Source organism: Cyprinus carpio, chromosome B10, assembly GCF_018340385.1.
Source record: "Cyprinus carpio isolate SPL01 chromosome B10, ASM1834038v1, whole genome shotgun sequence".
Lineage (NCBI taxonomy): Eukaryota > Metazoa > Chordata > Actinopteri > Cypriniformes > Cyprinidae > Cyprinus > Cyprinus carpio.
In genome coordinates, this window is record NC_056606.1 from 24,125,856 (window position 1) to 24,152,575 (window position 26,720).

The window sequence follows — 26,720 nt, forward strand, 5'->3', positions numbered from 1 at the left end:
TAAAATCTCTGATGTATAGGCTATAATAAGCACAGTTTCTGCTTTTCCAGTCCCTATAACCTATTAATATTCTTAATTATTTTTTTAATGCATAAAACTTCAGATACAGAGCTGAAAATGTCTGTGTGATTGGAACACTATTATACAATTTAGAGACTCATCAACAAAAAATAAGCAATAGAAACAACACAAGATCGTAATATGATGTATGATCAGATGTTCAACAATCAATAAATGACTCGTCACATCATCATGAATCTTGAGTTTAACAGTGAAGATTGCCAAAGCAGCAAAGAGTCAAACTCCACTTCCAGACGGATCACACATGATTCCTCCAGGTCATCGTTGTGGACATGAACAGGTATGATATGCTGTATTTCTCTCGTTTGATTCTGAGGTGAATTGTGCTGAAGGCTGATAATGTCAGTCTAAATGCAACTCTGAAAGTGGATCACCAACCTATGAAAATAAATCAAGAGTTCAAGCATATATTAGATAAAACTCTACATTGTTAATATGTGTTAGATGATACAAAGACATAAACCGGTAACTATCCTTCATGGCTTCACTGATAAATAAAAAGAAGTTGAAGTGACGAGTGTGTGATAATGTGGGTTACCGTGAGCCGGATCAGACCCACGAGTCCAGCGGCTGCGGCGTCCTCTCCACTAAACCAACCGCAGGCCTGCTGGACCTGATGAAATGCCTTTTATCATTCACTCCCTGAAACACATTCAACAGCATGAACCCATTAAAGCAGCTCTGTCCATTATGTTTTATAATTTTTTAGAGAGTAATGCAGTACTATGCAGTACATTTTATCACCCAAACATAACAATCTTCTCACTCTCAAGTCACCCGAGATGTGGATGAGTTTGTTTCTTCATCAGGTTTGTAGAAATGTAGCATTGCATCAGTGTGTCATCAATGGATGCTCTGCAGTGAATGGGTGCCGTGAGAATGAGAGTCCAAACAGCTGATAAAAACATCACAATAATCCACAAGTAATCCACAGCACTCCAGTCCATCAGTTAACATCTGCAGAAGACAAAAGATGAAACACATCCAGCATTAAGATGTTTTTAACTCAAATACATAGAGTCTATAATCCATAATAACACTTCCAGTGAAAAAGTGCATCACCTCCTGTTGTCTCTCACATCAAAATCCAGACACATATTTGTTCAGAGCTGTTTAAAACGCTGCTTTGATCTGTGCAGATTTCTCTCCTGATTCACACCAGAACACTTTTTCACTGGAGGAAGTGTTATTATGGATTATAGACTCTATGTATTTGAGTTAAAAACATCTTAATGCTGGATGTGTTTCATCTTTTGTCTTCTCCAGATGTTAACTGATGGACTGGAGTGATGAGGATTACTTGCGGATTATTGTGATGTTTTTATCAGCTGTTTGGACTCTCATTCTGACGGCACCCATTCACTGCAGAGCATCCATTGCTGAGACACTGATGCAGTGCTACATTTCTACAAACCTGATGAAGAAACAAACTCATCCTGATCTTGAACGATCTGAGAGTGAGCACAATTGCACCAATTGTTAATTTTTTATCAAATTCTTATTTCATTTCCTTAGCATTTGAGCAGTTGTATAGAGATTAATCTGTTATATGATGATCTCATTTATCATTTTAGGTTTTGGGTTGTTATTTTAAAGCTCTTTCATTAACTTATGTTGCTTTTAATGATGCAATATGAATACATTTAACATGAATGAAGAGTTTAAAAGTTTCTGGAGAACAGAAATGACACTGGACACAACATGATCATTGACCTGAAAAGTTTCTCTTTCAATCATGTGACACGGAGCTTCTGCTGCTTGCTCTGCCTGATCAAGAGTGCAGCATCCATCTGCAGCAAAAACAGCAACACATCACTGCATTAGTGCATTAAACACACACACACACACACACACACACACACACACACACACACACACACACACACACACACACACACACACACACACACACACACACAACACTGCATTAGTGCATTAAAAACACACACACACACACATCACTGCACACACAACACACACACACATCACTGCATTAGTGCATTAAACACACACACACACACACACACACACACACACACACACACACACACACACACACACACACACACATCACTGCATTAGTGCATTAAACACACACACACACACACACACACACACACACACACATCACTGCATTAGTACAAAATGCTTACACACGTTTTTTTTAAAATTATGGCTCCATTTCTCAAAACTCTACACACAAAACACACACACACAACATAAAAAACATCGACACACGTCTCAAAAAAAAAAACACCTCTCAAAAAAACTACTATTATTCGAAAAAAAATGGTATTTTTGTGTAGTAACTCTACACACAAACATAAAATGATTATCCACACACGCCAAACTACACACAGATGTGAAAAATTTAGAAAACCTGCAGTTTTTTTTTTGTTTTTTTTTTTGTTCAGAGTGCAGTGGAGCGCAGGAGTTTGTCATAGCACTCGCACATACAGTACATGCATATGCACATATATGTACACTGTATGTACAGTATGATGATTATGCAACTGAATTGACTTTAGCTGTAGAATGACACTATTGACTTGTTAGAGCTACTTTACAGCAGAATTTGAATTTAATACTGTTGTGAAGCTGCTGTGAAACAATCTATATTGCATAAAGCACTTTAGAAATAAAGTTGACTTTCTGGCTTGGCTTGTATGCATGACAGAGTTTAAAGCATGTAATGTGCTTGTAGTTTTGCAGACTTGTTCTAAAGATTAGGTATATGAGTGAATGGTTTCACTGAGTGGGCCTCAAGTACCACTGTTAGTGTTCAAGCAATTTTTAAAAACTGTAAATACACACACACACACACACACACACACACACACACACACACACACACACACACACACACACACACACACTTAATTCTAACACTAAAGCTTGCATAACAAAGAAGGTACAGCACTTCTGGCTCATAAATATGCCGCATTCAAGCAGCAGGAATCAGTGACCTTGGTTCTTCTCCATTAAGGGCAGTGTGATGTCATCGTTCCCTTGCTTGGCGTTCCTCTGTTTTTTGGGCAGGCTGGAGACGGCTGGCTGAAACACACGATCGATATTCATCATCAGCACAGTGCTCTCTGAAATTAATTTCATAAGTATGGCTGTGAAACACACATCCATCTGTCTGTCTTTAACTGCTGTTACCTTGAAGTGTGTTTTGTTCCAGCCGGCCTTACACAGCATGTGTCGCAGATCCTTATAGGCCCAAACCATCTGCAGGATGTGTGACGCAGCTTTGGTCTCACGCACCGATTGGCTGACATGTTCACAGATCAACAAGACAGAAAACATCCTGATCAGACCAAAACTACAGCTTTACATCTACTGTTTAGGGCTGTTTCTATGAGAGTAGATTGGTCGATTTTAACACTTTGCTTATAGTGCTTTAGCATAGGGTGTTTTGGGCGGTTGCTAAGGTGTTGTGAGTGGGTTTTACCACGTTTCTATGGCATAGGGTGTTTTGGGTGGTTGCTAAAGTGTTCTGAGTTTGGATTTTACCACGTTTCTATGGCATAGGGTGTTTTGGGCGGTTGCTAAGGTGTTCTGAGTTTGGATTTTACCACGTTTCTATGGCATAGGGTGTTTTGGGTGGTTGCTAAGGTGTTGTGAGTGGGTTTTACCACATCACTATGGCATAGGGTGTTTTGGGTGGTTGCTAAGGTGTTCTGAGTTTGGATTTTACCACGTTTCTATGGCATAGGGTGTTTTGGGTGGTTGCTAAGGTGTTCTGAGTTTGGATTTTACCACATCACTATGGCATAGGGTGTTTTGGGTGGTTGCTATGGTGTTGCTAAGGTGTTGTGAGAGTATTTTACCATGTTGCTATGGCATAGGACATTTTGGGTGGTTGCTATGGGGTTTGCTAAGGTGTTGTGAGTTGATTTTACCACGTTGCTATGGCATAGGGTGCTTTGGGTGGTTGCTAAGGTGTTCTGAGTTTGGATTTTACCACGTTTCTATGGCATAGGGTGTTTTGGGCGGTTGCTAAGGTGTTGTGAGTGGGTTTTACCACATCACTATGGCATAGGGTGTTTTGGGTGGTTGCTAAGGTGTTCTGAGTTTGGATTTTACCACGTTTCTATGGCATAGGGTGTTTTGGGTGGTTGCTAAGGGTGGTTCTGAGTTTGGATTTTACCACATCACTATGGCATAGGGTGTTTTGGGTGGTTGCTATGGTGTTGCTAAGGTGTTGTGAGAGTATTTTACCATGTTGCTATGGCATAGGACATTTTGGGTGGTTGCTATGGGGTTGCTAAGGTGTTGTGAGTTGATTTTACCACGTTGCTATGGCATAGGGTGCTTTGGGTGGTTGCTAAGGTGTTCTGAGTTTGGATTTTACCACGTTTCTATGGCATAGGGTGTTTTGGGCGGTTGCTAAGGTGTTGTGAGTGGGTTTTACCACATCACTATGGCATAGGGTTTTTTGGGTGGTTGCTAAGGTGTTCTGAGTTTGGATTTTCCACGTTTTCTATGGCATAGGGTGTTTTGGGTGGTTGCTAAGGTGTTCTGAGTTTGGATTTTACCACATCACTATGGCATAGGGTGTTTTGGGTGGTTGCTATGGTGTTGCTAAGGTGTTGTGAGAGTATTTTACCATGTTGCTATGGCATAGGACATTTTGGGTGGTTGCTATGGGGTTGCTAAGGTGTTGTGAGTTGATTTTACCACGTTGCTATGGCATAGGGTGCTTTGGGTGGTCGCTATGGGGTTGCTAAGGAGTTCAGAGTGGATTTTACCATGTTGCAATAGCATAGGGCATTTTGGGCGGTTGCTAAGGTGTTCTGAGTGGGTTTTACCACGTTGCTATGGCATAGGGTGTTTTGTGCGATTTGTTACCTGGTTCTGTTGATTGAGACCAGTTTCTGGACTCCCTGTCCCTGGATGAGGAATCTGGCGTTCTCCAGGTTCTCAGAGACGATCTCCAGTATAGTGTTCAGGATGGCCACCACCGTGTCTCCCTCCAGGTTCTTGGCGGGTCGCTGCTGGCCACAGGGCAGGTTACTGACCAGATCCCTCATGGCGTAACTTCCTGACCGGGCAGCAGAGAGACCGTCAGCCTCAGCATCACATGGAGAGAATCAGAGTAAAGCTGCTGCTCTGGATCTTACCGATGAGATCTTTGTTCTTGTGGTCGATGGCAAGGTTTCTGAGCGCGATGGCGATCGCTCGCACCACTTTATTATCTGCATCCGAGTGCAGCAGCTCCACCAGCACCGGCAGACCCTTCTCCTTACGCACCGTCGCTCGGATATAATTGGACCACTGAGAAAACGAAAAGTATGTTTAATTAAGAAGCTTTGATTCATGCTTTACTTCTCTCTATTGTAATTTTAAGTTTGTGTTTTGAACAGATAGTTTCACTTTTTACTCTGAAGAAGAAAGCACACTCAGTCACACCGTAAGTCATCTTAGTTTTGGTTTTTTATGTAATAATACAGGAAAAAAATATTAGGCCTAAATTTAGGATTTATATATTTGAATTGCATATAAAATTTCCATGCATTTAAATTACACAGTATTAAGTTAAACATACTAATAAACTTAATGTGTATAGACTTTGTGATCGGAATCTCTTTCCATCCAAAAGTACTTCAAATCAGAACACAGTTCAGCTGGTGAAGATCTAGTTTACTTGCAATGAAGTGCCTCAAAGCAAAACTCTGAACATCTCGCTGTCTCAATCAAAACCAGTGATTATTCAATCCTCAGAAGTGCTCGCTGTATCAGTCTAGTACCTTGCTAACACCTCCGCATTGCATCCATAAACACCTACGCATTGCATAACAGAACAGCAGCCAATCAGATCACAGGTCATCTGACTGAGAGCTTTGGGTTTTGTGTGCAACATGCATGAGACAATCAGTGACAGACGGTCAGTAGCAAATGGTCAGTTGAAGAATGTCAGTTACAAATAGTCAGTTACAGACGGTCAGTTGCAGTCAGTCAGTTACATATGTTCAGTTACAGATGGTCAGTCGCAGATGGTCAGTTACAGAAGGTCAGTAACAGATGGATAGTTTCAGACAGTTCCAGATGGTCAGTTGCAGATGGTCAGGTCAGGCACAGATGGTCAGTTGAAGACAGTAGCAGAAGGTGAGTTGCAGATGGTCAGTCGCAGACGGTCAGTCGCAGATGGTCAGTTATAGACGGTCAGTTCCAGATGGACAGTTCCAGATGGTCAGTCACAGACGGTCATTTACAGACAGTGAGTCACAGATGGACAGTTTTAGACAGTTCCAGACGGTCAGTTGCAGATGGTCAGGTCAGGCACAGATGGTCAGTTACAGACAGTTGGTTGCAGACGGTCAGTCGCAGAGGGTCAGTTCCAGACGGTCAGTTGCAGATGGTCAGGTCAGGTACAGATGGTCAGTTGAAGACAGTAGCAGATGGTGAATTGCAGACGGTCAGTCGCAGAGGGTCAGTTCCAAATGGTCAGTCACAGTTGGTCAGTCACAGACGGTCAGTTGCAGATGGAGAGTTACAGACAGTCCGATCCAGATGGACAGTTACAGACAGTTGGTTGCAGACGGTCAGTCACAGATGGTCAGTTCCAGACGGTCAGTTGCAGATGGGCAGTTACAGACACTCAGTCACAGATTGACAGTTCCAGATGGTCAGTTGCAGATGGTCAGGTCAGGTACAGACGGTCAGTTGAAGACAGTAGCAGATGGTGAATTGCAGACGGTCAGTCACAGTTGGTCAGTCACAGACGGTCAGTGTCTGGTGTGACTCACGGCCCAGTGTCCAGCTGACAGGTTCTGCAGGGCTCCGGCCGCTGCCTCCAGTGTGTTGTGATTCTGGCTCAGTTTGAGGAGTGACAGATAGAGTCGGACCACCTCCGGCTGGTACAGAAGCTCCAGGACAAAAAAAACAAACACAATAAAATGAATTATTCATGAGACACTTCATACAATCATCTTAAATACATCTGAAATGAGAATGTGTGACGTGAAGACCAAATCCTGTCAGAACTAGAGTTCTGCATTATTTTTAAAACACATGAGCGCTGGTCGACAGGCTTTTACTGGTGTTCTGAGAGGATTTCTTGAGCACTGCGAGACGAGCTACACACTGAAGTTTAATATTTAATGCAGAGGTTTGTTCAGATCACTCTGAGCACTACTACTGGTGATGCTGGAGTTGGTAAACAGCACTGAATAACAGATCTACAGTCACACCTGAACCAAGAGATTCAAGATGATTCAAGATCCTGTAACTGATCCTCTAGAGTCAAACCAGATTCAGAAAGTCTGATCCCGGCTGAAAAGCAGAGACGATCACGTGAGGCTTTAAGGATTTTATATATCAGACCGTGTCTTTCCTACTAACACATCAGTGAGTCAAACACACATCTAATGATCCTCCTGCTAGAAAATCACCAGAACATCCTCCTCAAATAAACATGTGCAGGTCATACTGAGAAACGCACTGCATCTTAAACTCATAAAAACTCACATTTCACTCCAACACCACAAGAGAAAAAAAAACAATACTGCATAAAGAAAATGAAGACTACTTTTAAGACTGTTAAGTTTTTTTTGTCTCCATTGCACTGCGTTATTTTTTATAACAATTAAGCAAATTTCCCCCAAGTTCTTATTACTGTATTCCTTTTATTTTTTATTTCTTAACATTAATTATCCATGAAACCCATAAAAACTTGAATTTCACCTTTAAAATCATAAGACAAAATAATAATTATTTACTGCAGAAAATTACAAATATTTTAGGACTCAAAGTTTTTTTTTCTTTTGCATTGCATTATTATTTTTTTATAACAATTAAACACACTTACCCTAAGTAATTATTACTGTAATGCATTGTTTTTAATTTTTCATTTATTATTTTTTAATTATCACCATTTTTTCATTAACAGCATATTTTTATAATAATTAAGCACATTTTCCCTCAATTCCGTATTACTGTAATCCATTTGATTTGATCATATTTTAACTAAATTCCCGTAGTCTCACCCCCAATGCAGTACTACAAATACTAAATATTTTATTGTAATTATCCTCAATAATGGTTCTCATTAGACTCTCATTACTCTACTACTATAATTTTTACTGCATTCATGTAAAAAATGTTCAGATCAAATTAAATGCAGTACTACAAATACTAACATCATGAATAAATACTGTTAAAAAAATACATGTTAAATAAAACATCAAGATTCGCTTGACTAATGTGAGGAGATCTCATTCTCTTTCATTTTTTATATTTTCCAGTATGAAAAAAAAAACGTAAACTAAAAAAACGTACAAATTAGAAATGTTGCCTTGGGTATGGCCAACAATAACGAACGTAATAAAATAAGTTCTAAAATTCAGTATTAAAAATAAATTTTCTGAAAGAAATTCCATACTAAAAAAGATGTCATAAAAATATGAAATATAATAACTCATATTAAAAATATTACATCGAGGTTTTCTCATTGCTAAGAACCTATACCTACTACATGCTTTTATCCCACTGGGATCCGCTTTTCTTTGATCTTCATCATCACATTATTTAAGCACAGCAGATTCTCTTGCAATGTTTTAACACTTTTTCATTTGTTTTCACACATTTTTCACACCCTTTGTCAAAACAGTTACCACAGATCTCATTGAAATGGCCCAAACTCTATTGGATTCACTGTGTTGAACAAAAGATAAAAAAAAAATGCTATTCACAGCTGATAGAAACTACTTGCATAATGTAAAATCTCTTATTGCAACTGTGTCGTGACAACTCAGTTGAACAAACTCTGCAATCAGCAATTCAGGTCCTTCATGCAATCTATCAAACAGATGCCACCTCTGTGTTGCATTTGCAAGCATGGATCAAAAGAGGCCATAGGCACGGAAGGAGGAGTAAGAGGCCATGGGCATGAGCGGGGGACCCGAGGAACGACAGGACTCTGGCGAGCTTTGTCTGCGGAGGTGGAGGAAGGACTGCAGCACGATAAAGAGGACAAACATCGAGCTACAAGTGTCCACCTAATGAACGCTCGGGCATCATTAACACATTATGGACCCATGTCATCAATCATGGCCTTGTCCCCTTAACGAACAAAGCTGGAGCGTTCAAAGCGGGTCCCAGCCCATTCTTTCTAGTCGGGAGCACTGTGGGCTATCATTCAGTGTCAGGCTTTTGTCGGAATGAGAACCACCGGTACATTCACAGTGTTACGTAACAACTGCTATCACCACTGATGTATTCAGCTTTACTGGAGTGCCCCGTTAGGCAGACACAAACTGTCGTCTCAGTAATGCCAGATGGTTTGTATCAACTTCCCATCATTTATGTGACTGTCATACAGTAATGTCAAGTTTGACAATGCTTTTTGCGTTTTACTCAGCTATAGACAAATCCAACCCCACATTGCCAACACCACTGCTGGCCAGCAGCATCGGGACAACTACGATTTTAGCTATTTGAAAACAGAGCAGTCTGCCATTGCTAGATATAGCGGTAGGGGCAAACAATGCAATCAGACTGTGTGAAATCCAGGGCAGCTCAGTAAACTCGCAGATGCATCAGGGACGAATTTGAGAAATATAAAACAGGTGTGAGTTGTGTGTAAATTATAAGACGGGAGTCCTTAAAAAAGAAATAAATCCATTTTGTGTCCAGCCACCATTGTCGTCTTCCCAAGCAGATTGTACAGGAGTTCCCATTTCAACAAAGATAACTCGTGAAATAGTAAAAGATAAGGGCCGGATTCCCGTATGGACAGGTAAGAGCTTTTTTTTTGTACTACCGGTGTTTACCATAGTTACATGCGATCCGGGAAGAATTTGCTTTCCACATGAAGTTTGTCTCTTTACTCTTTAGAGTAACTATAATGGAGCTTGCAAAGCTAGAGGGAGGACATCACAAACACATTTTTGTGGATTGAAGCCGGCCTTTACCTCACTCAACCTGTCCGTAACAGTGAGGCGACCGGCACGGGAGCGAGGAAAACAGCATTTGGGCAGAGCGAGCTTCCCGACCTGGTCCTCACAGTGCAAGTTCAGAGGGGTGGCCAACGTATCACCATGTGTGGCCTCCTGACTGCGCCATACTCCAATGATGGAGTCCTTTGCCACATACCAGAACACTGGGCCTCCATCTAAAAATCCAGAACCTCTCATCTCTCATCCCAGATAAACACTCACACATTCACTCCCCTTGATGCATTGAGAAAGAGAATAGCTGATTCCACCCGAAGAGAGGGCAAACGAACATGATCTAGGCTGTGAACTGAACCGGCATGGACTCTGTATGGTCATAATTTGGTGGACATCCCACATGTGGCTTTGCCGTACCACTCTCGCTTGGGACATGATATGGTTTTTGCAGCACACAGACGTTGCGTATTAACGCAACAATTTACCTCCCTGGCATTTACTCGACTTTCTCTTCTCGAACCCCAATCGAGCGAGTTCTTTCGTTGCTCATGGAGGGTGGAACGAAGCGCGTATAGACTTCACCCGACCGGTGGGCCATTCGCGCCGAGTGAGCAGAGATCGTACCCCTCCGGATGGTTGGGGTCAATGAATGCTGGTTGCAGCGGCAATAGGTGCAGAGGACTGCCAGGGATGGATACGCCATGCAAGGAGGTATTTCCCCTCGGTGCATTGCAAGGTGGAAAACATTCAATGCGCGATGCCGTGTGAGAACCTGTGGCATAATCGTCAAGAACGAATGCACTAAATGTGAAAGATAAAATGTATTATATCTTTTTTTTTTTTTCTTTTTTTTTTTTAAAAGGTATTTACACCCAATAAGTTTCCTTTGGTAGCTTTTTTTCCAGTTTCCATTTGAGTTGTGTAAAGTATCATATTTCATATTGATGCTGCATTTTGTATTTTGTTGTCCATTGTGTAAGATTGAAAGATTGAAAGAATAAATAATTTGACCACAGTTGTGGTTGTTGATGGAAATATTTGCTTTATGTTGCATGTTTTTAATGTTTTTGTGAGTGTTAGAGCAGTTTTGCTAAACAAAGTGAGTCATTTTGGCCATTGAGCTTCAGTTTTATCCTGTGTGTTAACTGTTTTGAAAATGTGATGTCAGAGTGGGCAAATGTGTTTAAGCAATCGAGGAAAAACTAAGTACTAAAATTGATTAAATATAAATTAACTAAACTTATTACTAAATTACTATACTAAAAATAAATTAAAAGCCAAGCAGAATACTATAATTACATGAATTTATATCATAATAAAAATCATAAATCCTATAACACTAAAATAACATAGTGAGGCTGCTTAGTTTGGTGGAATTGTGGGATACGGCTGACAGGATGCATACTGAGCAGACAGAGTGTAAGTATTAAAATCGCAGCCCTGCCTGCAGTGTTTCTCAGGTTTCAGACACAGAATACAAATGAAACGTGATCAAACACAAACACACTCCAACCTTTCATCGGCAGACTCCTCCTGGACAGATCCACACCACCGCTCTTCTCTCCGACTCCGTGACGCTTGCCTGAGGAGAACCAGCGCACACATCAGTGTGTGTGTGTGTGTGTGTGTGCGTGTCTGTGCGTGTGCGCGTGTGTGAGTGTCGTGTGTGTGTGAGTGTGTGTGTGTATTTTCTCGTGTGTGTGTGTTGCATGCGCATACACAGGGTGGTGGATCTGTGTGTGTGTACGCTGAGGTTGTGTGAGGCTGTGCTGGTGTGGTGTGGTGTAGTGTGTGTGTGTGTAGTTTCCTGTGTGCGTGTGTGTGTGTGTGTGTGCGTGTGTGTGGCTGTGTGTGTGTGTGTGTAGTGTGTGTGTGTGTCTTTGTGGTTGCGTGTGCAGTGTGTGCGTGTGTGTGCTGTGTGTGTGTGTGAGTGTGTGTGTCTGTGTGTTGTGTGTTGTGTGTGCCCGTGTCGTGTGTGGTGTGGTTGTGTGTGTGTGTGTGTGTGTGTGTGGGACGGTGGTGGGCGGCGTGTGGGAAGCTGAATTAAAACACTTACACTGATGGAACCATTCTTCTGCAGAAACCAGCGGAGCGGCCATGAAACACAAAACACACACACACACACTCATCAGACACATATTTCACAATATTTCAGTTAATTTTATTTTATTTCAGCTAGCTGCAAAGGCAGCATTTCTTATTTTCATTTAGTTTAGCTTGAAGTACTAAAATAACTAAATAAATATACTAAATAATACTAAATAAAAAAACTATATAAACATTTAAAAATAACAAAAACTAATAAAAATGACATAAACACAAAAAATTACTAATACTTTAACTGAAATTTACATGAAACCTGAAAATACATAAATAAAAACAAATTCAGAATTTGAATTAAATACAATAGGAAAGAATAAATATAATAAAAAAAAAACATGATACTAAAATAAACACTCTTCAAACATAAAAACTTCCAAATCAGTATATTTCACATATAAATTCTTTCAGTGAGATATTCTTCTGAAAAAATTAGAAATTAATACTTTTATTAATCAGGGATGCATTAAATTGATCAAAAGTGACATTAAAGACATTAATAATGTTACAAAAGCTTTCTAATACAAATAAATGCTGTTCTTTTTGAACTTCTGTGAATCCTGAAAAATAAAATGTATCACGGTTTCCACAAAAATATTGTGCAGCACAACTGTTTTCAACATTGATAATAATCAGAAATGTTTCTTGAGCAGCAAATCATCATATTAGAATGATTTCTGAAGATCATGTGACACTGAAGACTGGAGTAATGATGCTGAAAATACAGCTGTGCATCACAGAAATAAATTACAGTTTAACACATATTCACATAGAAAACAGCTGTTTTAAATTGCTAAAATATTTCACTATTTTTACTGTATTTTTGATCAAATAAATGCAGCCTCGGTGAGCAGAAGAGACTTCTGAATTGTACTATTTTACTCCTGTAATGATGGATTTGTGAGTGCTGTTATGATAATGGTTCAGTAAGTGTCTGACCTTTGGACGTTATTCCTCCAAAACGTTCCGACTCGTCCTTCTTCTTATGGTGACCTCCTGGTTTCGCGCTGTGATTGGCTGCTTGGATGTGGAATTTCTCAGCTCCAGGAACCTCTTTGTGCACGTGATACGACAGATTACGCAAGATACAGACACAGTTCTCCACCGACTGCGGAAAAAACACACGAGAAACACAGGTGTAAGACTGAGAGGAAGCCTTCAAAACCAGGAATATGATTCAAACACACTGCAGGAGAGATGCACATAGAGCATCATATAACATAAAAACAAATGTATAATATTTTTTATAATAATAATAATAATAATAATAATAATAATAATTGTTATTATTATTATTATTATTATTTAGTTTTGTTTAAAGTTTAGTTTATAAATTATTATTATTAAAGTAAACTAAACTGGAATTAAAAAGTAAATAATAATAATAACAATTATTATATTAAATGAATTTAATAATAATAAATAAATATTTAGTTTTAGTTAATAATAATAATAACAATTATTATATTTAATTGAACATAATAATAATAAAAATTTAGTTTTAATTAATAATAATAATAATAATAATAATTATTATAATAATAATTATTATTATTAATAACTAAAACTAAATATTTATTGAAATGAACTTAATAATAATAAATTAATATTTAGTTTTAGTTAATAATAATAATAATAATAATAATAACAATTATTATATTTAATTGAACATAATAATAATAATAAATATTTAGTTCTAGTTATTATTATTATTATTATTATTATTAATTGATAATAATAATAATAATAATAATAATAATAATAATAATTGTTATTATTTTTATTTTTATTATTATTATTATTATGTTTGGTTTTGTTTAAAGTTTTAGTTTATAAATTATTATTATTAAAGTAAACTAAACTGGAATTAAAAAGTAAATAATAATAATAACAATTATTATATTAAATGAATTTAATGATAATAAATAAATATTTAGTTTTAGTTAATAATAATAATAACAATTATTATATTTAATTGAACATAATAATAATAAATATTTAGTTTTAGTTATTAATAATAATAATAATTATTATTATTATAATAATTATTATTATTATTAATAACTAAAACTAAATATTTATTGAAATGAACTTAATAATAATAAATTAATATTTAGTTTTAGTTAATAATAATAATAATAATAATAACAATTATTATATTTAATTGAACATAATAATAATAATAAATATTTAGTTTTAGTTATTATTAATAATAATAATAATAATTATTATTATTATTATTATTTAAATGTGTTTAAAGTTTAGTTTATAAATTATTATTATTATTAATGTAAACAACTGGAATTAAAAAGTAAATAGTAATATAAAACAATAATAATAACCATTATTATTATTATATTGAATAAAATCACATAGTATAATTTAAAATAATAATAAAAATAATTTAGTTTTAGTTGATAATAATAAAAATAATATTTAAAATATGTGAAATCATATTTCATTTTAAGTTAAATATTATTAATTTTTTTCCTTGTTTTCGGGGTGAAATGTGAGGTGAGCAGCTGATGTGCAGGTGTGCCGTGGCCTGGATTTCTATTTAAATTCTTACTTTGTTATTTATGTCCCTCTTGGCGACAGCAGAATAGAGCGCGTGCAGCAGAGCGTCCACCAGACCGTCACACTCACGCAGTCTCTGTCGAGCGTCGGCTCCGTCTGAACTCACGTTCCTGCAAACACACGAGCACAAAATAATCCAGCCGCAGTCTGACGGAACAGCATCAGAGCAACGAAAAACCACTTAACCCTCAGAACGCATTCAGGTCGTTTTGACCCGGAAGATATACAATTTTTTTTTAAATGCATAGAATTTAGTGAGGGAATTAAACTTTGTAAATGCGTTAAGACCCTTGAAATAAACATCTTTTATTTTATTTATTTTTTCACATTTTTTACCATTATGTTTTAAGAAATATAAGCATTAAAGTCATTTTTGACTGGAGTATGTATGGAGCACCATTAGTGTCAAAAACATTTTACATTTTATAAAATTATCTATGAAGATATATTAGTGTCAAAAACTTCGGTAACATATTTCACCTCTTCCCCATATCTCACACACACACTTTTAGGACTGAATTTTGATGATTAACATAAACATATACGTCTATTGATAAGCCAGCGCAACATGAAAAAAGTATCGCTTTTTTCATCTGAAAGTGAAAGTTTATGCAAGTTAAATGATTTTCTTTTGTTTGAAAACTTTTCAGAGAAAAATGTATGTTATTTTGATGTTGTTTTGTTAGAAAAAAATATATGTAGGTTTCATAAATTTTGATCATGAGTTTAATTAAACTTCAGTTTATTCCAGTGTGGTTGATACTGAGATTATATGTTCTTATAAATTTCATACAATGATATATTCAGATAAAATTTTGCCTCAATATTGAAAAACAAATCTACATATTTAAAATAATAAATATATTTAAACATTCAAAAAAAAAAATTTTTTCCACTACATTTTTTAATTAATAAAAAAGGGGTAAATACAGTAATAACATGGTAACATTCAAAACTTTGAATCTTTTGGCATTCACTTATAATGAAAAGTTGCTGATCAGATACAATATGCTTTTAGTTTAAAAAATATTTGGTATTGTTTCGTCACAGCAGGATGAAAGAACCTAAACATAAATTCCTTTTTTAAATTTAACAACGGATTACTGAACAAATTGCTCTTTATTTAAATAAATTCAATTATATAAAAAAAAATTAGGGATAAAAATCTACCTCAGCTTCTGGTCTAAACTATAGGGAGCCCTTTTACATTACTATAAGGTTATAATTAACAAGAGCCCAAACTTAAATGCAGTTACTATTTATTTTTAACTTCAACACTCAAATTAAAAAAAATTGTATGGAAATATGTAAATTGTTTTTAAAATAACTTCTAAAATTATACCATTTCTATTTGTTGTAGCTAACTTGTTTCATAAAATATTTATTTAAACACATGCATTAAATAATTAAGACATCACTAACAGGTAAAATAAATGAAGCACAGGCCTAGTCTAATATTTCACAGAATGCTCTTCACTAGACTTCACTTCTCTAGCAAATAACGAGCTGGAGACGCTGATGACTTGCCTGAGGTAAATTAAATGCTACGTGACATTTCGTTTACATGCTGTTTTAATCTTTCCGCGGTTGAAACGCTAATTGAGCAATTACGCAAGGGGTGAGATGTTCATTCATGCATATTTTGCGTTAAAACTAGTAGTAAAGATGAAGGGATGATAGTGCTCCGTGCCGAGAATTTTCAGTATGAATACATGTACCGTTAGACCCTAGAGAAAAGCGAACCTCAGGCATCCTGAAGTGTTCTTGAAGACCGTGTTCCACTCCGGGGCTCCGGGTCGGGCCGGGTCATTCGGATCTCCTCTCAAACCCGAGTGAGGGATAATGATCTCGTCGGTCAGCGTCTGCAGGCCGTGGTTGATGACAATCATCTTCAGAGGCTCATGGGACGAGAGATTCCACAGCGTTCCTGAGAAACACAGGAGGAAACATCAGGAGAGTCTGTGTACATTCACCAGAACTAAGACAACATTCAGTTCAATTCAATTCAGTTCACTTCAGTGCTGGTCACCAGTTAAGATAGTGGAAGTGTTTCTGTAGCTCAAACAGAAGAGAAGGAAAGAAGTCTCTTCTGCTCAGCAATCCTGCATTCATTTGATCAAAAATACAGTAAAAATTGTGAAATATTATTATAATTTAAAACAGCTGTTTTCTGTGTGAATATCTGTTAAAGTGTAATTTATTTCTGTGATGCGCAGCTGTATTTTCAGCATCATTACTCCAGTCTTCAGTGTCACATGATCTTCAGAAAGCATTCTAATATGATGATTTGCTGCTCAATAAACATTTCTGATTATTATCAATGTTGAACACAGTTGTGCTGCACAATATTTTTGTGGAAACTGTGATGCATTTGATTTTTCAGTATTCACAGATAAATAGAAAGTTCAAAAGAACAGCATTTATTTGAAATAAAAAATCTTTTGTAAAATGTCTTTACTGTCAATTGTGATCAATTTAATGCAGTATACATTTCTTTCATCGTTCCAGTGAAATCATTTATTGGAATCAGTGTGATTTATCATCATTTAGATACTATTATAGTTATTGTTATTATTAAGTATTAGATTTTATTTGTATATTTTCTGTTTTCATTGAATTTAAACTTTTGGTAACTTTGTTGTATTTTTGTCATTTTTATTGTTTTTAAATAGCTATAGAGTTTTTAGTAATTTTTTTCAATTTCAGTTTCAGTTACTTTTAGTACATTAAGTTTAACCAATCAAAAAATGAGAAATGTTGCCCAGTCAACTTATATTAAATAATAATAAAAAAAAAATATTTTACTTTATTTCAGTTAACACTTATTTTATATAGAGTTAGGGCTGCACGATATTGAAAAAAACTGACATTGCATTTTCTTTTTTTATGTGATATATATCGTGAGGTATAGAAACACAGGAATGTTCATCTGATGTCTTGAACTGCGCAAAAATTTTATAATTTATAATTCTAGAATAATTGGGTTGATTGTTTTTTAAATACGCCTATAAAGTTCTTATTAATTTTTATTTCAGTTTTAGTTATTTTTGTACATCAAGTAAAACTACATCACAGAAATCAGAAATATTGCCTTGTCAACTACCTGAAATAAAAAATTAAATCATTAAAAAATTAATTTTAAATCAATTAAAAATAAAATAAAATATTTATTTCAAGAAAATAAAATGTTTTTATGGCTTTAGTTTTAGTTACAGTTTTAGATAACTATATAAACCCTGCTTGGAATCAGAAACGGAATGTTTTGTAACATTACAAATGTCTTTACTGTCACTTTTAATCAATTTAATGCATCCTTGATGAATAAAAGTAGTAAATGTATTTTAAAAGTTGTCCTTGTTACAGTGTAAGTATACATTTAAGTACTGAGTAATATTAACTATATGTACTTACTATATGGTTAGAGTTAGGATTAGGGTAACTTGCATGTAATTATACATAATTAATTGTTATTATAATAGAAAGTACATGTATAACAAGGACACTTTAAAATAAAGTGTTACTGTAATTTCGTTCACTTTTAAACTTGAAAGCACAAACCTGTGACGAGCTCTCGGACTTCCACGTCGTCGGTTCTCCTCAGGAGCCTCAGCAGCGCAGGAATGCCGTCCGAGTTCTTGATGGCCACCTTGTTGAAGTTGTCTCGGCCGAAGGAGATGTTCCTCAGCGCGCCGCAGGCCTTGCGGTGGACCTCGGCTTTGGGATGATCCAGGAGCCCCACCAGGACGGGGATCCCTCGCAGCTGCCGGACGTCCTGCTTGACCGTGTCGTTCTCGTAGCAGAGGTGCTGCAGGTATGCGGCGGCGTTGGACTTCACCGGGTCCATGGGGTGGCTCAGCATGGAGATGACCTCCCGCAGGTTCGGGTCCCGCCAGCGCGGATCCTTCCGGATGGTGTCGAGGCTCACCATGCTGGCACGTTTCTGCGGGATGAGCGTCTGTGCACGGTACAGGTCCTGGAAACAGAGCTGGATGATTAATTAAAAAAGGAATCGGAACCAAAATTCAGAACCTCTAGAGTTTCCCAACCACTGGGCATCGCAAGAATTTGATCAATTCCAATTCACTTCTGACTCTTATTGATTTCCAGTAACGATCCCAATTAGTTTAGTTTACACTGCAAAAAATTATTCTCTTACTTAGTATTTTTGTCTTGGTTTCTAGTCTAAATATCTAAACATGCTTGAATCAAGATGAATTACTATACAAGTAAAATGACTTAAGATGTCATGTTTTCTGTAAAAAAAAAAAAAAAAAAAAGTATCAAAATTTTGTTAGTTTTTTCTTAAAACAAGTAAAAAATATCTGCCAATGGGGCGAGAAAAATAATCTTGTTTAGCGTTTGAATTAAGAATATTTTTCTTGCCCCATTGGCAGATATTTTTGCTTGTTTAAAAAATATACAAATTTTTGATACATTTTTTTTTTTAGAAAACAACACTTAATATCTTAAATCATTTTACTTGTCATGTTGAGCTGAAATAAAATAAGTTAAAAAAAATTATGTTTTGTTTGATTTCAGTTAACATTTATTTTATTTCCAGTAACAAAAATGTTTTTATGGATTTAGTTTTAGTTACAGTCCTGGTTATTTTCTACTTTTGACATGCCAATATTTATTTATTTTGTTTGTAAAAAATGAAAGACAGAAAGTGCACTCTTTCATTAGAAAAAAAAATCCCACCTTTAATAGTTTATAGTTAAAATTACCTTTATTGAAATATGAGGGCAAAAACAATTAAAATAAAATAGAATAAGATAAAATAAAAAAAATAAAAAAAATAAGATAGATCAAATAAAATAAAATAACATAAAATAACATAAGATAAAATAAAATAAAATTAGATAAAATAAATAAGGTAAAATAAAATAAAGTAAAATAGAATAAAATAAAAATAAAAATAGATATAATAAAATTAAATAAGACAAAATAAAATAAAATAAAATAAAATAAAATAAAATAAAATAAAATAAAATAAAATAAAATAAAATAAAATAAAATAAAATAAAATTAAATTAAATTTAATTTAATTAAATTAAATTTAATTAAAAAAAAATTGTTCAATAATCGTAATGAAGGTAAAGTGTTCAATTAATGGAGGTTTTGATTTTAGGTCATCGCCCAGCCCTACCTGTAAATATGCGTGGGTGGTCAGGTCCAGCGCGGGCCTCATGTGATGGACTGTGTCCGGCTCTGGTTTGGAAGCGGCGCGGGTGAAACCGTCGCGGTGGAGCGGCAGAGTGTAGCAGTTCTCCGGTAAGAAGGTCCGGCCGGGAAAGAAGGGTAATCCATGCAGCAGTGTGACGGCCTGAGCATTCAGCGTGCCGTACAGAGACGGCTGATCCGTGGGAATCTCGCTGGGAGGGTCAGAGGTCACGCTGGGGTCAGGGTGAGGAGGTCGAATCGTGTGTGTATCGTCCTTCCCGCCGGAGGAATCAGGAGGCGGCGCTCGATCCGGACACTGAACATCCAGATACGGTGTCTGGGATACTTCCAATCCTTCAGATGAAGCTTCCTACACAGAAAAAATTTGACACTTCCCTGCAAAAAAATCCTTATTTATTTATTTTTTCCCCCAATACAAATCTAGTGTTATTTTAGTATTGTTCAGATCATATTATTATTATTTTTAATATTTTAATTAAAATATTTTTTCAATTATTTTTTTTAACTTAATTTTTTATTAATTTTTATATAATTTTTACAATATAAAAATTATATAGTGTATCTTAATGAACAACCTGATGAAATGAATGACAAGCTAAATAAAAAATAGAAATGTTGCCTTGTCATCTTGCTGAAAAAAATATTTATATATTTATATATATTTATATATTTATAAGTTAAATATATTTAACTTGATTGGTGTTATTTTATTATCATTGAGATAATATAGTTTTGGTTAATATTTTTAACGATTTTATATATTTTCTGCTTTCATGTTAATTTTAGTTCAAGTTTTAGCAATTTTGTTGCATGCTTTTGTCATATTTCTTAGTTTTAGTTTTGTCTATATATTTTTTTTATTTATTTTTTATTTCAGTTTTAGTCTTAATTATTTTAGTTCATCAGGTAAGACTTAATGAAAATGATTAATGAGTCCAAACTGAAATCAAATCAAATAAGTTTAAGTTTTTATTATTATTATTATTATTATTATTATTATTATTATTATTTCTGTTAAAGTTTAGTTTTAGTTTTAGTCAACTATAATAACCCTCTTACAAATATCAAACAATTCTTAAATAAATATACATTTACTTGAGAAGTAAATGACTATTTTAACACATTACGTCTTGTTTTCTAAAAGATCATCAAATTTAATAATTAAAACCTACTTTTTATCAGAAGAAAAAAATCTACAATGAATCATTAGTCATCAATTATAAATGATTTGTTTATAAAAAGAATCTGTGGAAATAATTATTTTATTGTTCTGTATCAAATGTATCAAAAATGTATCAAGTGGGTTTGTGCTAACTTTTGGTATATTTTAAAAAATAAAGACTTCTTATAAACCAAATAGTCCCAAGTAAATGTATCTTGATTTAAAAATGTTTCAATATTTGTACTGAATAAGACAAAAATGACCCGCTGTTTTCAAACGAAGCATAAAGAGGCATCTCAAAGTGCCAGATTAATAACAACACATCAATCTGAACACATTCACAGCGTGAATAAAGATGATATTTTCTCACCTGAGAGTCTGGATTCTATAAAATCTGATTTAATTTGTGTCCTGCTGAGGTGTATAAACTACTGCGGGGCAGTTCTGAGGAAACTGACTGAATTAAATTTAACCCTTCACCACCACACACTGCAAAAAAATTTGTCTCTTACTCAGTATACTTGTCTTGTTTTCTAGTTTAAATGTGTCCCTGCAGCACAGAAGCAGTCATCAGTAGCACAGGTATATTTGTAGCAATAGACAACAATACATTGTATGAGTCACAATTATACATTTCTCTTTTATGTCAAAAATCATTAGGATATTAAGATCATGTTCCATGAAGATATTTAGTAAATTTCCTACCGTAAATATATCAAAACTTAATTTTTGATTAGTAATATGCATTGCTAAGAACTTCATTTGAACAACTTTAAAGATGATTTTCTCAATATTTAGATTTTTTTGCTCCCTCAGATTCCAGATTTTCATATAATATCATAACAAACAAATAATCACCTCCTAACAAACCACACATCAATGGAGAGATTATATAAATCTCGATTTCAATAAAATTTAAAATTAAGACTGGTTTTATGGTCCAGGGTCACAAATATCTAAAATTTCTTGAATCAGGATTACTGTACAAGTGAAATGACTTAAGATATTTTGTCTTGTTTTTTGTACAAAAAATAAAAATAAAAATTTTGTTAGTTTTTTTCTTAAAAAAAAAAAAAAGCAAAATATATGCCAAATGGAGCAAGAATTTTTTTCTTTTTTTAGCCTTTGAATTAAGATTATTTTTCTTACCCCATTGGCAGATATTCTTGCTTGTTTTAAGCAAAAACTAACAAAATTTTGATCATTTCTTTTAGAAAACAAGACTTAATATCTTAAATCAGTTTACTTGTCAAGTACAGTAAATGCATCTTGATTCAAGAATGTTTAGATTTTTATACTAGAAAACAAGACACAAATCCTAAGTAAGTTTTGCAGTGCAATACTGAAACAAGATTGTTCATATTCTCTACTATATATATATATATATATATATAATGCCTATAATTATTCCTATACAATATATATTATTTAGATAGATAGATGGATGGATGGATGGATGGATGGATGGATGGATGGATGGATAGATAGATAGATAGATAGATAGATAGATAGATAGATAGATAGATAGATAGATAGATAGATAGATAGATAGATAGATAGATAGATAGATAGATAGATAGATAGATAGATAGATAGATAGATAGATAGATAGATATTAGATGATGATATGAAGCGAGCGCTAGATCTGTATTATTCACCTTCAGGAGGTTGGGCACGACCTGTTCACTGGAGCTGCTGGAGCTGAGTGGGTTGGGTTCGCTCTCAGGACTGGACGATTTCTCCGTCCCAAAGCCTGAACTCTCAGTCTGCAGAACATCAGAGAAGCAGCTCAGCGTGAGCTTGTTAACATCACATCCACACACACCGTGCCTCATTAGCCTGCCGTTTAGGCTCGTAAACAATATCTACTTTTAACATCCAAAAATGAATCATTAGGCACGAGTTATAAATGATTTGTTTATGAAAAGAACCTGTTAAAATAATTATTTTTTGCCTCGTAAATTCTAGTCAAACTATGAATAGTTAAATCCTTTTTTGTTAATTTATTGCACTGCTTAATGAAACCCGGTTATTAAGCAAATTCTTGTTTAATATAAGCAGACAGATGCCAACTGTGAAAAAAAAAAATAATAATGTTGTTCTTTCTCAGTATTTTTCTCTTGTTTTTCAGTACAAATATCTAAACATTCTTAAATTAAGATCCAGTTACTTGAGAAGCAAATGATTTCAGGTATTAAGTCTTGATTTCTGAAAAACGCATCATAACCGAGTTTATACTTAAAACAACACCATCTAAGGAGTCAGAAAATAATCACTTGGTCTTTGAACTGTTTTGTTTTCTGATGGTTATTTTTTCTTATTTTAGACATAAACTCAATTCATTTTGGAAGAATTTTCTGAAAATAAGACTTATATTTGATGTATTTAAATTTACGGCTAAAGTAAATCTCTCTTTTTGACCCTGAAGAGACATAAAAAAAAAAATAAAAAATAAAAACTCAAAAAAAAAAAAAAACTAAAAAAATAAATAAATAATATAGATATATATAGTTTTTAGTAAGGGAAGGAAACTTTGCAAAGGCTTTAAGACCCTCAAAACACACATCATTTATTTTTTTCCCCAGTTTTCTTTACAATTATTTTTAAGAGATGTAATCATGTTTCATGTTCAGGTCATTTATGGAGTACCATTAGTGCCAAAAATACTTTTTGTAAAATTATCTTTTAAGTTAAATTAGTGTCAAAAAACTTTTAGAAAATATATTTAGCCTTTTGCCCATCTCACACATTTTGGGGTCTGAATTTTGTTGATGTACATGAATATACCCACTGCAGCATGAAAAATGTATCATTATTTTTTTCATCTGAAAATCAAAGTTTATGGAAGTAACCTAAATTTTTTTTTTTTGAACGCTTTTCAGAGTAATATTTTTGTTGTTTTGTTAGAAATAAATATGCAGGTTTCATAAATTCAAATTGTTTTGTGCAATCATTTCATTAATTCCAATATGGTTAATACTGGTAATTCTCAGATTTTATAAGTTTCGTAGCATGACATATTCAAATAAAATTTCTCAGCAATATTAAAATTTTGCTTCATAGTTTTTGTGTGTGTGTGTGTGTGTGTGTGTGTGTGTGTGTGTGTGTGTGCTTCATGTGTATTTAGAATTTTCTAGGAATGTCTCAATTTTTTAATATTCAAAAAGGGATAAATACAGTACAAAGATGGTGATAACATGGTAACATTTAAATAAATTTTTCACACTCACTCAATAATGAGGAGTTGCTGATCAGAAACAATATGGTTTTAATTGAGAACTACTGTATATTAAGCTAAGACTGTTTAATAAAATGACAATTCTTCAGGTTCAAACGGACCCAGAATGAAAAATCATATGTAGACTTTGAATATATTATGAGGGTTAAGAATGTTTAGATATTTGTAATGGAAAAAGTCAAAAATACTGATGAAGAACATTGTGTTTCCTCAGTTGGCATCTCTCTGCTTATATTAACAAGCATTTGCTTAATAACAGGCAATGCAATAAATGAATAAAAAAGGATTCAGAAGGATTTGAATATTCATAGTTTGGCTTGAATCTGAGAAGAATGAAATCATTATTTTAGCAGGTTCTTCATATAAATGAATCATTTATAACTGATGATCAGAAATGCTTTTCTGCAGCGTTCCTACATGTGTTTCTGTGTGATTTGAGCTTTCGGGGTCGGATGCGTCTGAGGATGGGGTTTCTGCCGTCTCCTCCGTCTGCTCTTTGGTGTCTTGAGCTGAAGGTTCCTCCAGATCTGACTTCTTTTGGACCAAAGGGAAGAACATGAACAGGTGACGTTAAGATGAGATCACGCAGGTCAAGCACAGCTTCACTGATTCACGTTTCTCAAACCGAACGTCTCCACATAAAAGAGCATTATGAGATGACGGAAAGCCCTTTGGTGTAAAAACACACTTAAGAAAAGCAAACAGAACTTCCTCCAGAGCAGCGGTGAATTATACATGAGCGCAGCTTCATAAACACAACACACACTTCAAGAGATGGCTTACACACTTCAGGAAAAACATCTGCACTGTATCTGCTAACAAGAGCGAGATATAACTCTATACGGATCGGATGTGACCACACAAACATCTACAACACAACGGCCTTCATTCAATCTTATTTATTTCTTATGATAAATGACACTTGCTTTGATTTAACTGATCTAATGCAATGCAATTCACACATGCATGGACTGACTCTGTTGTCTTCTGTACAGCCGATTCATTTCATAATTGATGAATTTTGCAACATCGACACTGTTATATGAATAATCATTTAACAGAATTGATCTGAATAATGACACTATTATCTTCTGTAGAGCTGCATATAGATAAAAATTGAAATTCACACACTTATTGAACTGAACTGAATCAACACTAACTTGATTCAATTGAATCAACTGAACTGTGTGCATCATCGATTCTGTAACTGTCCTGTTTATTTTTGTGAACTACTTTGCAATAATATAAGTAGCGCTGTTAAGTTAAAATTAAAAAGCTTCGGGATTGCACTGCATAATGCTAATTTCTTCCTTGAAAAGGCTAGGAAAGTGATTTGCTTTACAGTTATTGAAATGAACTGAATCAACACTGAACTGAAATGAGCTGAATAATGATATTGTCTTTTCAGCATTGCTTTACAGCAGAAACTTAATTCGTCTCATATTTGCTGAAGTTTGCATCATTGTTGCAATCAATTTCAACTATAAGCAGCTCTACAGAAGACAAGAGAGTCATTATTCAACTCAGTTCAGTTCATGCATGTGTGAATGTCAGTGCATTAGATGACAAAGCAGAGCAAGTGACATTTATTGTAAGGAAGTTGCACAAACACACTCTGGCTTTTACAAAGACATCTGAAGACATTTGACTTGATTAAGTTGAATCAACTGACTTTTTTGCATCATTGATTCTGTTATTTATTTATTAACAGCCTGTTTAAAAAAGTGCTGTCAAAAAGTGCATTTACTTTATATGCATTTGTTTTTGGGTCCTATAACTCAACAGGTATCATTCAATCTAAAAAGATTCAGGAATGCATTTTGAAACATAACTTATTAATAGTTCAACTATGTGTAGAAAACTGCAGTATCCAAAAATTGACCATGATTAACATTATTTGAACTATGAACTATATCCGTGTAACACTTTATTTTAAGGTGTCCTTGTTACACGTTACATTAATTGTTATTATACTATAATAATAATAATTAATTATGCACTATTACATGCAAATAACCCTAAGCCAAACCCTAATTAATATTACTCAGTACTTAAATGCATAATTACACTGTAACAATGACACCTTAAAATAAAGTGTAACTGAAATTTGTAGTAAAGGTAGTAATAATAGTAATAATAATAATCAATTTGGCTAAATAAAACATGGATAATACAGTTTTGCTTATGCAACAACACTAGTTTTTGTCACGTAGAGAATACACGTGGTGTTTGTGTTGATACTGTTGCTATTTGGCCCTTATGAAACAATTAATTTATTATAGTAACCATAGTTCAACTTTAGTACAGTATATGCAGTAAAACCGCAGTAATCACACATTTACCATGGTTAACGTTATTTGAACTATAAAATTTGGGCATAATAATCATAAATTTAGCAAAAATAATCATATATTCGGTCAAATAAAGCATGCACAGTTTCACTTATGTAACACCATAGTTTTCACAAGGGAGATATGAGCAA

The 26,720-nt window shown here is 34.6% G+C and overlaps 1 protein-coding gene across 1 annotated transcript in view; it reads right to left on the bottom strand.

The window, feature by feature from the left end:
* Positions 1 to 96: 96 nt before the first annotated feature.
* LOC109067038 (armadillo repeat protein deleted in velo-cardio-facial syndrome homolog) overlaps positions 97 to 26,720 on the bottom strand; it is a 27,772-nt gene continuing 1,148 nt past the window's right edge. Inside the window, exons 2-18 of the mRNA XM_042733329.1 lie at positions 24,656 to 24,772; positions 22,659 to 22,766; positions 19,804 to 20,187; positions 18,213 to 18,627; positions 16,398 to 16,581; positions 14,647 to 14,764; positions 13,017 to 13,185; positions 12,034 to 12,051; positions 11,483 to 11,559; positions 6,834 to 6,953; positions 5,208 to 5,361; positions 4,936 to 5,128; positions 3,244 to 3,355; positions 3,048 to 3,135; positions 1,795 to 1,871; positions 620 to 723; positions 97 to 459 (exon numbers count right to left, since the gene is read on the bottom strand). Of these exons, the coding sequence (XP_042589263.1) occupies positions 631 to 723; positions 1,795 to 1,871; positions 3,048 to 3,135; positions 3,244 to 3,355; positions 4,936 to 5,128; positions 5,208 to 5,361; positions 6,834 to 6,953; positions 11,483 to 11,559; positions 12,034 to 12,051; positions 13,017 to 13,185; positions 14,647 to 14,764; positions 16,398 to 16,581; positions 18,213 to 18,627; positions 19,804 to 20,187; positions 22,659 to 22,766; positions 24,656 to 24,772 (2,427 nt within the window). The 3' untranslated portion in view covers positions 97 to 459; positions 620 to 630. The remainder of the gene's footprint in view (positions 460 to 619; positions 724 to 1,794; positions 1,872 to 3,047; positions 3,136 to 3,243; positions 3,356 to 4,935; positions 5,129 to 5,207; positions 5,362 to 6,833; positions 6,954 to 11,482; positions 11,560 to 12,033; positions 12,052 to 13,016; positions 13,186 to 14,646; positions 14,765 to 16,397; positions 16,582 to 18,212; positions 18,628 to 19,803; positions 20,188 to 22,658; positions 22,767 to 24,655; positions 24,773 to 26,720) is intronic.